General features: G+C 48.5%; 1 protein-coding gene across 1 annotated transcript; it reads left to right on the top strand.

The window, feature by feature from the left end:
• The first annotated feature begins 545 nt into the window (after nt 1-545).
• Nucleotides 546-11,008, top strand: LOC147964224 (uncharacterized). The gene is made up of 4 exons (XM_087529884.1): nt 546-575; nt 696-777; nt 10,213-10,283; nt 10,796-11,008. Exons 1-4 carry the CDS (start codon nt 546-548, stop codon nt 11,006-11,008), a joined length of 396 nt encoding a protein of 131 aa, XP_087386010.1.
• Nucleotides 11,009-14,642: the final 3,634 nt, after the last annotated feature.

The following is a 14,642-nucleotide window of genomic DNA, read 5'->3' as shown; positions in this document are numbered from 1 at the left end:
GCCTCCATTCTTTCGCTCAAGATCCGCCACCCACCCCAATCCTCTCCCCGATCCAGATCGACGACGACGGTCCCCCGTCGCCGTCCTAGCACCCTTATCCCCCTAGCTCCCTTATCCCCTTCACCGCTGCCGCTCACGCTCCCTTTTCCCCATCGCCGCCGCCACCTCTGCTCGCTACACCATAGCCACACGGTCATCCCCATCCAGATCCAACCGCCGCTGCACGTCGACGAGGCGCCGGGCCGGCGGGGCGCACCGGTGCGGCCCTTCGTGCGCGCGCACGGGTAGGCCCTCGAGGCGGCGCCATCGGGGATCATCTCCGGGCTCGACCTCGGCCGCCTCAACTCCTCCCGCGTCGGAGGCTCGCTCCGCAAGGTCGCTGCCGGACCCGCTGGATGAGGAGGATAGGGCCAAGTGCCCGCACTCCATAATGCTCACCGGTGACGAGTTCCGGGCCCGGGGCGGACCGTGGAGCTGCCGTGCTTCCGTGTGGGCTCACGCTGGACCCCAAGATCGTGCAGCTCAGGGAGGGGGAGGAGCCGCTCATGGTCTCCCAGTTCATTATGGAGCTGCAGGTCGGCGGAGGAGGATTTGGCTGGTGAGATGGTAAGCTGGTGCTGCAGGCTGGTTCGGTGATTCAATTCATGCTGGTGCGAGCGTGCCGTTGATGCTTTCTTGTTTGTTTTTTTGCTCAGGCGGGCCGTAAGGAGACGGCGCTCAACCTGGCCAAGCTCATCGATAAGGGCGTCGAGGTCAAGCACACCGGCGACCGCCAAGGTTGATTCGATTCGCACAGCCCAAATCCCCTCGTTTTTCTTTTGTCCCTTCCCAGTGTTATGATAGATACATCGTCAGATCCACTAGAGGGCTCCCTATTTGTTTTTCTTTAGGCTCTGCCACCGTTGCAGTGTTTGGTGTCGAGAGATTCGTGGAGAATGCTGCGAACATTACTAAAGCGACTTGTTAGCTGGCCTTTGTCTGATTTAGTTGGTGAGTTGTTGGCTGTTGTCATTCTAGTCAGCAAAACAAATGCCTCTGTGTGAGTTTATCTTGTCTAGATATATGTGCTAGGATACCTGTTACTGCAGTGAGGAAACAGGTGGGGTGGTGAGGGAGTCCTGGATTAGGGGGTATCCGGACAGCCGGACTGTTGGACTATGAAGATACAAGATTGAAGATTCGTCCCGTGTACAAATGGGACTCTCCTTGGCATGGAAGGCACGCTTGGCAGTATGGATATGTAGATTTCATTCCTTGTAACCGACTCTGTGTAACCCTAGCCCCCTCCGTTGTCTATATAAACCAGAGGGTTTAGTCCGTAGGACCAAAAAAAAACAATCATACCGTAGGCTAGCTTCTAGGGTTTAGCCTCTTTGATCTCGTGGTAGATCAACTCTTGTAATACTCATATCATCAAGAACAATCAAGCGGGACGTAGGGTATTACCTCCATGAAGAGGGCCCAAACCTAGGTAAACATCGTGTCCCCTGCCTCCTATTACCATCCGCCTAGACACACAGTTCGGGACCCCCTACCCGAGATCTGCCGGTTTTGACACCGACATTGGTGCTTTCATTGAGACTTCCTCTATGTCGTCATCGTTAGGCTGGATGGCTCCTTCAATCATCAATAGAGATGCAGTCCGGGGTGAGACTTTTCTCCTCGGACAGATCTTTGTATTCGGCGGCTTCGCATTGCGGGCCAACTCGCTTGGCCATCTAGAGAAGATAGAGAGCTACGCCCCTGGCCACCAGGTCAGGATTGGAAGCATAAACCACACGGCCGACATCCACGGAGACTTGATCTTCGACGGATTCGAGCCCTTGCCGAGTGCGCCGCACGGTCACGATGAGCATGATTTAGCTCTACCATCGAACAGTGTTCGGGAGATCGCACCAGCGACCGCTCCGACCCTCAATTTGGAGCCAGTTGCACCATCCAAGGACGGGTGGATAGACCCCGCCATGGAGGCCGCACTCTCAGCGGCGATAGAGCCAAATACTAACTTCACCCCTAACAAGAGCCGTGTCGCCGAACTGTTGGATCCTTCCCCGGCCACGGACTCCGAACCGCCGGCGCCCATGCCTGTCGAATCCAACTGTGGGCCGATCATGGAGTTCACCTCCGCGGATATCTTTCAGCACTCGCCCTTCGGCGACATACTGAATTCATTAAAGTCTCTCTCCTTGTCAGGAGAGCCCTGGCCGAACTATGTCCGGCGGGATTGGGATGCGGATGACGAAGAAATTTGTCGCCCACCCACCACCCACTTAGTAGCCACTGTCGATGATTTGACCGACATGCTCGACTTTGACTCCGAAGACATCGACGGTATGGACGACGATGCAGGAGACGAACAGGAGCCACTGCCCACAGGGCACTAGACGCCCACTTCATCATATGTGGTATACATGGTGGACACACCCAAAGAAAACGACGACAAGGAACGAAAGGACACAGCGAAGGATCGTTCCCTCGAGAAGCAGTCAAAGCGGCGGCGTAAGCACTGCTCCAAATCCCGCCTCGGTAGAAATAGCGATCATATAGACCCAGCAATAGAGCAGGGTGAGCCAGCGGACGACAAACACGGCATTGAACCACCGTCCGACCACGGCAACACGGAAAATCAAACCGAACAACCCGTCTCCGGCGAAGACAACAGTCCGGATGACATCACACCGGACAGGCACCCGGAGCCACAGAATACCCATCAAAGGCTTGTCGCCACTGCGAGAAGTCTGAAAAAGCAGAAGCAAAGGCTCAGGGCTGCACAAGACACACTCAGAATTAGATGGAGTAAAGTACTCAACATTGCAGCAAAGTACGGCGGTAGTCGCCACACAAAGAGCTACCCGAAGCAAAAGCTGCTACCTGAATTCGATGAGGAGGCCTTAGATCCCCCGCAATCAAAAAACAAAACAGTCATCCGGTCGGATAGACGACCTCGTGGCCAACATAGAGCGGCAAACGACGCCGCACACAAGCCCGTACGCGATCCACGTGAGGGCTCGCATCAAAAGGACGGTGCAATCAGATCCATCTATGGGCCAAGAAAGCGCGCTCCAGCATGCAATGCAACACAACAAAAATCCGAACACCACGGTACACCTAAATACAGGGGTGCCGCACACCCCCTATGTTTCACCAATGAGGTGTTGGACCATGAATCCCAGAGGGATTCAAACCCGTAAACATAGAGGCGTACGACGGAACGACAGACCCTGGGGTCTAGATTGAGGACTACATCCTCCATATCCACATGGCTCGAGGAGACGATCTCCACGCCACCAAGTACTTACCCCTCAAGCTCAAAGGGCCAGCTCGGCACTGACTTAAAAGCCTCCCCGAAAACTCCATTGGAAGCTGGGAAGAGCTTGAAGATGCTTTTCGGGCAAATTTTCAAGGGACCTATGTCTGACCACCGGACGCAGACGATTTAAGTCATATAACTCAACAGCCCGGAGAGTCAGCCCGAAAGCTTTGGAACAGGTTTCTCACTAAAAAGAACCAAATAGTCGATTGTCCGGACGCCGAAGCCTTAGCCGCTTTCAAGCACAGCGTTCGAGACGAATGGCTTGCCAGACACCTCGGCCAAGAAAAGCCGTGAACAATGGCAGCATTAACAAGCCTCATGACCCGCTTTTGCGCGGGCGAGGATAGCTGGTTAGCCCGATGAAGCACCAGCGACCCAAGTACATCCGAAGTCAGGGACGGAAACGGGAAGCCACGACGCAGCAAAAACAAGCGCCGGAATAAAGAAGGCAGCCCGAAGAGCACGGCGGTAAACGCAGGATTCAGAAGCTCTCGGCCAGGTCAGCAAAAGTTGCCCTCCAAAGGCAACAGAGACAAACTATCCAGCCTAAACAAGATTCTCGACAAAATATGCCAGATCCAAAGCACCCCCGATAAACCTGCAAATCATACCCATAGAGAATGTTGGGTCTTCAAGAAGTCCGGCAAGCTCAACGCCGAACACAAGGGGCAGGATACACCAAGCGAAGACGAGGACGAGCCTCGCAAGCAAAGCACTAGGGAACAGAAGAAATTCCCACTAGAAATCAAAACAGTAAACGTGTTACACGTGATGAAGGGGAGAAACAAAGCGGCACTCCTAGAGACACGTGCCCCAGGGCCTATCACCGCGGAGTTCTGCCACTGGTCGTCCCAACCAATCACCTTTGAACATCGGGATTACTCGGCAAGTATCCGGCATGCAGGATGGGCTGCCTTGGTGTTAGACCCGATAATTGACGGATACCACTTCACACGAGTCCTGATGGACGGCGGCAGTAGTTTAAACCTGATATATCAGGACACAGTCCGCAAAATGGGGATAGACCCAACAAAAATTAGCCATAGCAATACTACCTTTAAAGGAGTAACGCCAGGCCCAGAAGCCCATTGCACGGGCTCCCTGCTACTAGAGGTTATATTCGGCTTTCCCGATAACTTCTGCGGTGAAAATTTAACCTTCCACATCGCTCCGTTCCAAAGTGGCTATCAAGCACTACTCGGACGCGAAGCTTTCGCTCGCTTTAACGCAATACCGCATTACGCTTCTCTCATGCTTAAGATGCCCGGTCCACGTGGCATCATTACAGTAAATGGAAATATTGAGCGCTCCTTGCGCGCGGAAGACCGTGCTGCCGCCTTGGCAGCCGCACACTAGACGGCCTCACCAACTAGAGCATCTGATAGGTTGTTAAGACCACGGACATGGTTAGACGAGTCCGGTGCAGCTATATATAATTGACATAGGTTTGATGGCTATACGCCTATAACAATACAAGGGGCTCAACGTGTGTAAACAAGTGACAATTAGGCTCAACTTTACTCATCTTGAACTGTACATGGTTTATTTAGTATAACCTACCTTTTTGCACAACAACTTTTCAACTAAGTTCCTCTCTTTTATAGATGACCATCGTGCTACACCCGTCCAGGATACAGCACAACGGAGACACAGGCGCAGACGTGCAGTAGTGACCCGTTCCAAGGATTCTTTTTAGATTAAGACCCTGCGTAAACCTTTTTTACTGTCTCTTGTTGATACACATCCCTCGGATTCTCAGTACAGTTGAGAAGGATGCTGACGTATTGGCATGTGGCCACGTCAGAATATTGCACGTACCTGGACACCAGGGGCTTATTACAAAGGGCACTATTTAAGCCCGGTTTACATCATAAAGACCGAATACCTTAGGGAGTGTTCGGCGTCGCGAGTTTGGCCTTATATGCATCAGCTCCGAATCATGTCTTTGCTCAAATGTTGGGTTTGCCCGGCTCCTGTGTTTTGTTGCCTTACGTTCCGCTCTATCGGCTAAGGAGGCACCAGGAGAACTACTGCGATTGTGCCCTGGTTCATCCGGACAAGCACCTCAGTAGAGAAAGCCAAAAACTGACTGTCATGATATAGCGTGAGACTGGTCAACCACTCGATGACCTAGCAGAATCTTCGGGATTCCTCCGCCTTGACGAAGGGCCATTTCCCGGCCAAGCATGTACGCGCCCCGAATTCGGATGAGTGCGGAGCCACCAGGGGCTATATAGTAGCCCCACTGTCAAACTCCTCTGGCTAAGTGAAAATATTAAAGCATTATAGTCCACTTGCCTAGTTCGCTACGCTATCACCTCCTTAATGGACCAAGACGTTGGATCAAGTGTGAACGTGCGTCTTCTGCGAACACCCCCGCATTATATGCGTGGGGGCTGAAGCCGACGACTGCCATCTTTCAGGTTATATACGTATATACATAAACGGCCGCACAGGAGGCATCATAGTACTTTTGGGAAAAAGTATAAATACAGCCTTGATAAACTCAATAAAACATTGTTTTTACAATGGGAATACATGTCACTCAAACATAATATTCTTCGAGCACTGAGCCTCTATCAAACGAGCGCCTTCAAGAACTTCTTCAAAGTAGTGCTCGGCAGACACTCGGCCTATGGCCGAACCCTGTGCCACAACAGTGGTGGCATCCATCTCCGCCCAGTATGTTTTGACACGGGCAAGGGCCATCCGTGAGCCTTCTATGCACGCCGACCTCTTTACAGCATCGATGTGTGGCACAGCACCAAGGAATTGTTGCACTAAGCTAAAGTAGCTATTCGGCCTTGGCCCTTTCGGCCACAAATGATCCACAACGGACCTCATGGCAAGTCCAGATAATCTATGGAGCTCGGCCCACTTGGCCATTTGCTCATTCAACAGCAGCGGACGAGCTGGAGCATGAAACTGTGACCAAAACAGTTTTTCCACTTCGTGATCTTTCCGATCCTTGAAGTACTCGGCCGCATCAGCGGTACTTGCAGCCAAATCCACGTAGGCATCCGCAGAACTCCATAGCCGGTCCAGAAGTGCATACTTCGGATCCCCGAACTTAGTCTGCAACAAGAAGGGCTTCCCAGATACAATATCTGCAGCTTGATGCAGCTCCTCCTTCGTCGCTCTAATTTTGGAGCGGGCTCCCTTGGCAGCCACCCGGGCCTTTTCCAGGTCCGTCGCCTTCGCCCGGTTTTCTTCTTCAAGAAGCTGGCAACGGTCAGCAGCATCTTTTAACTCTACAACCATCTTGGCTATTTTTTCTTTGCTCTCGCAATGCGCGGCCTGTTTGGCCCTTAACTCTTCGGCCGCCCTTAAAGCGGCCTCATTGCTACTCCTTGCTTGCTCCTTGGCTCGAGCAAGATCTGCTCGAAGGGTCTCCATGGTGGCAGCTCCATCTGCAGTCACAACATATTAAGATACTGGCATCATGCTGCTCTTATTATGTGACAATCACCAGAAAAATCACCTATCCTGTGCCTCGTCAAGCCGCTTGTTAACAAGCACGATGTCGGCATCTGCCGCATCCATTTGCCGCCTTAGTTTGGCAAACCCATCAACCCGGCTAGCCATCGGAGCTTCAACCACCTGCACATAAAGGCGGTCTGGTTATTACTTGGGACTATGATCCTCTATTTGCCGCCGTTTTCGACGACAACCAGAGTCTCAGGGGCTACTATCTACACAGGGCACATCTAAAAATGTACGGTACTATCAACAATGTACATCATTTCGTGTACCTCAAAACTCCTCAGTAGACTCATAAAGACTTCATGCAACCCGCTTTCGGCGGACAAAATCCTTTCAATCACCGTACCCATCAACGTGCGGTGCTCCTTTGAGATAGCGGCTTGCTCTAGCAGATCCCTCAGTATGTCCGACCGCACACCAGACGGTGTCGGACTCTTTTGATTGCTCTCTTCAAGAGCCGGATACTGAGGACTTTAGGTGGCCATAGGATTACCTTCTGGCCTTGCCAGATCAGGAGAAACCCTCCGCGACGACACCTTGGGATCGCCCGCCTCGTGAGGCGGTGTGGCAGGGGGAGGCGTTTCGCTCTCCATCATCTCTGCAAGAAGATCCCCTGAAGACGAGCTCTGCTGAGAAGAGCTAAGATCCGAACTGCAAGATAAATGCTTCGATTATTTTCCTCAGAAGTAAAGCAAGATATTTTCATTATTAAGTACCCTTTTACTTACAGCTCGGTGGAGGGCTGATCCCCTTGAGGGCATTGTGCGGCCAGGGTATCCACAGGGCAGGACCCTCCGGCGGAGATTTCTTCCCCCGTTTGGAGACTATTGTCTCCGGGTCCTCAGAGGCGGTTCTCTTCCTTCCCTGGGGAGAGGAAGTTTCAGTTCCTCCTCCCCGTCTAACCTCCTTCGCGGAGGCGCTAGCCTCCTTGTTCCCCCCCCCTTTATCTTCTCCTGAGGGCGCTTGATAAGGCGCGATCTCCAGCATCCTGGTTAGCACAGGATTTGGTGAAGTCTCAGGGAGGGGGGCCGGACACCTAATCAACTTTGCCTTCGCTATCCAATCCTGGTCAAAGATCGGCTTTTTTAGGGCTATTTACTTGGGTCCCTGGGCGAATGCAGCTCAGACCTGCATGCTCAGTGATGTCCGGACACATTATTTGTGGTGCGAAGAACAATTTGTACATCTCTTGGTGCGTCATGCCGATGAAATGTTGAATAGCTCGCGGTCCTTCCGGGTTGAATTCCCACCTGCGAAGGGGCCGGCGCTTGCAAGGCTGGACTTGACGAACAAGCATAACTTGCACTACCATAACCAGACTGAAATCTCTCTCAAAGAGATCTCGGATACGGCTTTGTAGTATTGGCACGTCCTTGGCTGGACCCTAGCTCAGCCCCCTGCTGATCCATGACATCAGTTGTGGTGGGGGGCCTGAGCGAAAGGTGGGGGCAGCTACCCACTTGGCACTTCGGAGAGCTGTGATGTAGAACCACTCCCGCTGCCACAATCCGGACACCTCTGGGAAGCAACCCTCAGGCCATGGAGCGTCGGCAATTTTGTTTATTAAAGCACCTCCGCACGCTGCATGCTGCCCCTCGATCATCTTCAGCTTCACATCGAAGGTCTTGAGCCACAGGCCGAAGTGAGGGGTAATGCAGAGGAAGGCCTCACCTACGACAATAAATGTCGAGATGTGAAGAAGGGAATCCGGGGCCAGATCATGAAAATCTAGCCTGTAATAGAACATAAGACCCCTAACAACGGGATCCAGAGCGAGGCCTAGTCCTCGGAGGAAGTGGGACACGAACACGACGCTCTCGTTGGGTTCGGGAGTAGGGACAACCTGCCCTCGGGCGGGCAGCCGATGCGAAATTTCGGCGATCAGATATCTGGCCTCTCTCAACCTCTTGATGTCCTCCTCCGTGACGGAGGAAGGCATCCACCAACCTTGAAGGTTGGATCCGGACAAGTTGAAGGTCTAAAGCACCTGACCTGAGTTTTCGGTGTTAGAGCTCAAGGCGGGGGAAGGATTTGATTGAGCATGAGAGGGAAAAAAGAAAAAGCCTTGTCCCCTTTAGAAAGAAGGTGAATATCAAGCGTCCTCCTCGTGGCCGTTTGGGACTTGCCTAAGATCTAGGAGTCCTACCAATAGGCACACTTGGGTTACCCACGTCCGTATTGACGAGAATCTCGTAATAAAGGGAACACGATCTCTGCTTCGAAAAGACGTGCCAAGGAAACCGCCTGGCGAAACACGCTGAGATTGGTTATGAAAAACGGTTCGAATAAAGACCTGGCTGTGGTGTGATGTCACACTGCGAAATGCGTCGGCAGATTAGGTTTGTGAAAATATTATTCTCTCTACGGTTGTATGTGGAACTTGTTTTGCAGAGCCAGACACGATCCTCGTGTTCAAAATCTTCTATGAAGTATTCGGAGGAGGAACCCGCCTTGCAATGCCGAAGACAATCTGCGCGCCGGACTCATCGTCATTGAAGCCTGGTTCAGGGGCTACTGAGGGAGTCCTGGATTAGGGGGTATCCGGACAGCCGAACTATATCCTTTGGTCGGACTGTTGGGCTATGACGATACAAGATTGAAGACTTCGTCCCGTGTCCGGATGGGACTCTCCTTGGCGTGGAAGGCACGCTTGGCAGTACGGATATGTAGATTTCCTTCCTTGTAACTGACTCTTTGTAACCCTAGCCCCCTCCGATGTCTATATAAACCGGAGGGTTTAGTCCGTAGGACCAAAAAACAACAATCATACCGTAGGCTAGCTTCTAGGGTTTAGCCTCTTCGATCTCGTGGTAGATCAACTCTTGTAATACTCATATCATCAAGAACAATCAAGCAGGACGTAGGGTATTACCTCCATCAAGAGGGCCCGAACCTGGGTAAACATCGTGTCCCCTGCCTCCTGTTACCATCCGCCTAGACACACAGTTCAGGGCCCCCTACCCGAGATCCGCCGGTTTTTACACCGACAGGTGGGAAATAGAAGTTAAACCTGGATCATGGTAATTCATCATGTGTTAGCCTGATGCACGGGCTTTTTATCGCAAATCAGTTACAGGCTTGTGCTTGCTTGCACCTCTTTCTTGTGGGCATGTTTGTCTATAGATTTTGATGTATGTGGGTATGAGGCGTCTCTTACCTTAGTAGTTGAAAATTATTTAAGCTCCTATGGTGGCCAGGTCTATGAAACACATGTACTCCCTTCGTTCATAAATATAAGATGTTCCAACTTATTTATGAACTAGATGTATATCGACACGTTTTAGTGTTCACTCTGTATGTAGTCCATATTGAAATATCCAAAACATCTTAATTTGTGAATGGAGGTACTACCTGTTTATCTCATGTTGTGTTCTTGCTAGAAGTCATATACTGATGTGGCATATGCATATTTGTAGTTACAGGAACTTTAAAGGGATATGACCTACTGCTGAACTTAGTGCTGGATGAAGCAGTCGAGTCTGAAAGAGTAGGCTTCCTTCCTTTGGATTTTACTGTCCATCTATTTTTTTCTAATGATTGATAGTTTCTACAGTTAGAGCTTAGGATGAGAGTTATGACTTATTTGTTCAGCATAGAACATTTTGTTCTACTAAAATTTTGTCAAGGCTAACTTTGTACTAGAGCACTGCATGGAGTACTAGATTACGACAAATGCAGAGTTTATGTTTTCTTTAAACAGCATGATCAATGTGGCTCTTGTGCATTTATAAAGAGATAATGTCCCTCCTTTCTTCTACAGTGTCGTGTGTAATAATCCTCATCTTGCAATTTCTACAGTAGCGTTTATCTAATGCATGTACTTGTATTGTCTCTCTGGACTGCTACTTAGCTTGGTTTCCCCAAGTGAATGCAAGTCTTCATGCAGTCCTTTTGACATGAAAGAATAGTGTTACAAATCCTTCACGCTGCTATTGAATACTCCTGCTACCACACAAGTTGAGTTTCAGTCTAGCTCATCTGAAGTTTCTCTGTATGTAGGAGGGCAAGCTGGAGGAGCTTGAGAAGGGCGTGGAGCCTGCATGGGAGCGCTTGGTCCACCCGCTCGAGCGCATCATCGACAGGTTGAACGTCATTGACCACATCAAGGCTGTCAAGGACTCGCCCGACCTCTGTGCCGCCGTCGAGGATGTCCAAGTAGTCTCTTCTTCTGTCATGCCGCCTGTGATCTGGACGAACGAAGCCGTTGATTAGTTAGCGCATCATCAGATGATGATGCTGTCTCTGTATTTCTTCTTGCTCCATGAATTAATCCTGATGAATGTTGCTTGTTTTGCACAAGCTGATGAGGACACTAGCTAGAGCGCACTGCCGCTCCTCTTCTTGCATGCAACATAATCTAAAATTCATTTAGTTCCACTGTGCGTAAACACTATAGTGTACAACTATCAACTTGTTTCACTATTCAGTTTTTCACCCATTCAGCTTACTTACTAGGGCATCTTTCTTGTAAGAGTTTACTTAAAATAGATTGTAGTTTCCTTCTTGTTTGTTTTGATACCCATATACTTGCCCTGTATTAGCTCTTTCCTTTTGTGCACATTAATTCAGCGTTTGTGTTGATTTGATGCCAATGTTTAGAAACAAGATTTTTGATGGATGGGTTTATGTGTTCTGCTGGTATATATGCACGCTAGTATATATGCACACGGATTGGCCTTCATTATTTTGTATCTACTGTTAGATATATGCTGTTAGATTTGCTTTCATTTTGTACCTAACCATTTTGTTCTCTAACATGCAGATGCTGGTGTTTCATGTTTCGTCGCGAGCATCAAGACGAAGAAGTCGGAAGAAGCATAGTTCAAGCTCATCGGAGCAAGTTCAAGGAGTAATGAAGCCCTTGATGCTGATCCGTATTGGAAATTGAAGCACGAACTGTGACATATAGAGCTTGTTATACTGTAGAGCTTGATGCTCATCGGCTCCTGTGACATATTGTACACCTGTAGAGCTTGTTATACTGTGATCGCATTTGTATGTGTTGATGTAACAGATTGTTGCTTCTTGTTATTTGAAGTATTACACCTGTTTTTTGTCTATTTTGATTTAAATATTGGTTGTTTAATTATTGGCATATTGAAATATGAGGAACATGACCATGACAACAAGAATCCACAAACCAGAAATGGACATTTGGGACCCGCTTATCAGAATCTGACAATTGGGACCCATTTGAAAAAGGGAAAAGAAGGGCCATAACCCAAAAATAAAAATGCCGAATTATAGGGCCTGGCCCGTGTAGCTTACCCAAATTGAAAGAAAAAAACAACAAATGGGCTGAATTAATGGGCTCGGCCCATATAAACACCCAATTGGACCGGGCCGATTCTAATTGTCGACCTTTTCAATTGGTCGCAATTTTGCCACGTCAGATTGCCACATCAGATCCGACGTGGCCTAGGCAGACAGCCAGTGACCAAAACAAAAGGTCATGGGTTCAACGACCTTCTGAGAGAAGGTCGTTAATTTCAGTTTACGACCGCCAGCTTTTGACCTTATGTTTTTGTCACAAAAAGGTCACAAATGAAAAACTATGACCTTTCAGCGGCCAATAGTGAGGGTCACAAGTTGTCATATTTCTTGTAGTGTATATAGGAGGAAGGAGTACGTCGGTGGAGCAACAGGGGGCCCACGACGGTGGAGGGCGCGCCTGGGGGGGTAGGCGCGCCCCCCTACCTCATGGCCTCCTACTTTGTTTCTTGACGTAGGGTCCAAGTCTCCTGGATCATGTTCAGTGAGAAAATCACGTTCCCGAAGGTTTCATTCTGTTTGGACTCCGTTTGATATTCCTTTTCTTCGAAACCCTAAAATAGGCAAAAAAAGCAATTCTGGGTTGGGCCTCCATTTAATAGGTTAATCCCAAAAATAATATAAAAGTGGATAATAAAGCCCAATAATGTCCAAAACAGTAGATAATATAGCATGGAGCAGTCAAAAATTATAGATACGTTGGAGATGTATCAAAAATTATAGAAAAATGTCCATGGTCAGGAAACCGTAACCATCTATTGATCAACGAGCTAGTCAACTAGAGGCTCACTAGGGACATGTTGTGGTCTATGTATTCACACATGTATTACGATTTCCGTATAACACAATTATAGCATGAACAATAGACAATTATCATGAACAAGGAAATATAATAATAACCATTTTATTATTGCCTCCAGGGCATATTTCCAACAACTCCTTGCTTGCAGCGCCACCGCCTCCTCGCCGGCGACCCTCCTTCATGCCGCTCGGCCTCCTCTATCCAGGCAGGTAATCCACACCCGACCCCCATCCTCCTCCTCCTTCCACATCCCACATGCCCCAACTGCAGGTGCTAGCGCGACACCTTCCACCCAAATCACCAATCCCTCCACCAAAAAAGCGCCGGCCTAAGCCATGGTGCACGCAGTATAGCCAGGACCTCAAGGAGCACTTGGCAGCAGAGAAGCAAATCACGGACGCACGCGCGGATGAGGTTGCGATGGCTGCCATTCGTGCCGACCCCCGGATCTTGAAGGAGCACCTTGCCAATTGCTAGCTACGCCGGTTAAGCATGCTCGATTTACCCGTTGCGTGTGTTGCTCATGCCTTTCCTTCACAAATTCTAGTGAATTGTGCTATCTAATTTCACCATGCAATTTGTTTGTCTAGTGTATATGTTCTATATGTCGTGCAGTGTGGTGTTCACTTATTAACTGTTTTGTTAATTAGTTGTCGTCTTTAGATAACTATTTGGTTCTTCTGCAAATGTGATGTTCAATTCTTCTGGCTGCAATTTTGTATTATCTTCCATGTGAGAAATAAATTGAATTTATCTTTAAAAAGCTGTGGGTGCATTCTGTTATTATATACCATGTGAGGAATAAATTGAATTTGGCTGTAGTAAATACATGAGAAACAAATACAATTGCTACAATTGGTTGTAGTTAACTATTTGGTTAACTCTCTGATCTTCTATTAGGAGTATGTTATATAGTGCAATGTGGTGCTCAGTTAATGTTTGGTTCATTTGTTGTGGTGTTTAGTTAACTGCTTGGTTCAATTCTGCAATGCGATGTCCAATTGTCGTGGGTAGAATTTTGTATTGTTTTGCATGTGACCAATAAATCGAATTTGGCTGCACTTAATACATGAGAAACATATATAAGTGCTACATTTCCTAGTTCTTAATCATGCTTGGTTTGGGTAAATGGGTTTTCCGTGTGGCTTCAATTAATTTGATGAATCTGCAATGTGCTTATTTTTCATCAACATATTTTACTCATAGCATGCGAACCCTTACTTAACCTGATGACTAAGTACCTTATATGTGTTGCAGGGAAACAATGGGAAGCACTGAGGTTTACAATCGAGGTTAGCATGTGCATGGTCCATTGTCTAATAGAACATTATTGTGCAATTGCAGGAACCATTCTAATATTTTGGTTTTTAATAATTTGGTCTTGCAAATGTAGGTCCTGCTATCAAAGGTTTTGACCCACTGTTCGACCCTTTTTGCATATGGGGAAATGAGTTGTCCATGAATATCAATCAAATCAAGAAACTCAGAACGATTGTTAGGATAAAGAAATTAGCGACAAAAAACAACAAGATCTTTGTCTGCACAATAAAGAAGACATCAGTTTACTACAAGATGGTACTAACTATTATACCTTGCCTTTTTTTATTCCTTTGCCCCATTTCCAATATAGAGAAGATATTTACGCACATCCTTGTTTTCAGGCCTTTCCAAAGCAGTTCACTGATGATTACCTCTCAAACCACCTCTATGGTCAGGAGGCGAGGAAGGTTTTCATATGTGATGCCCTCGATTCAATCGTACACTAATCATACA

Source organism: Triticum urartu, chromosome 6A (genome assembly GCF_056163025.1).
Source record: "Triticum urartu cultivar PI428250 chromosome 6A, HENAU_Tu73, whole genome shotgun sequence".
Lineage (NCBI taxonomy): Eukaryota > Viridiplantae > Streptophyta > Magnoliopsida > Poales > Poaceae > Triticum > Triticum urartu.
This window is presented reverse-complemented; position numbering and strand designations above follow the sequence as displayed.

Coding starts and splice junctions, on each gene's coding strand:
- LOC147964224 (XM_087529884.1), top strand. CDS start 546: ATGGTCTCCCAGTTCATTATGGAGCTGCAG. Junction 778..10,212: donor GCACACCGGCGACCGCCAAG/GTTGATTCGATT, acceptor GCATATTTGTAG/TTACAGGAACTTTAAAGGGA. Junction 10,284..10,795: donor AAGCAGTCGAGTCTGAAAGA/GTAGGCTTCCTT, acceptor CTCTGTATGTAG/GAGGGCAAGCTGGAGGAGCT.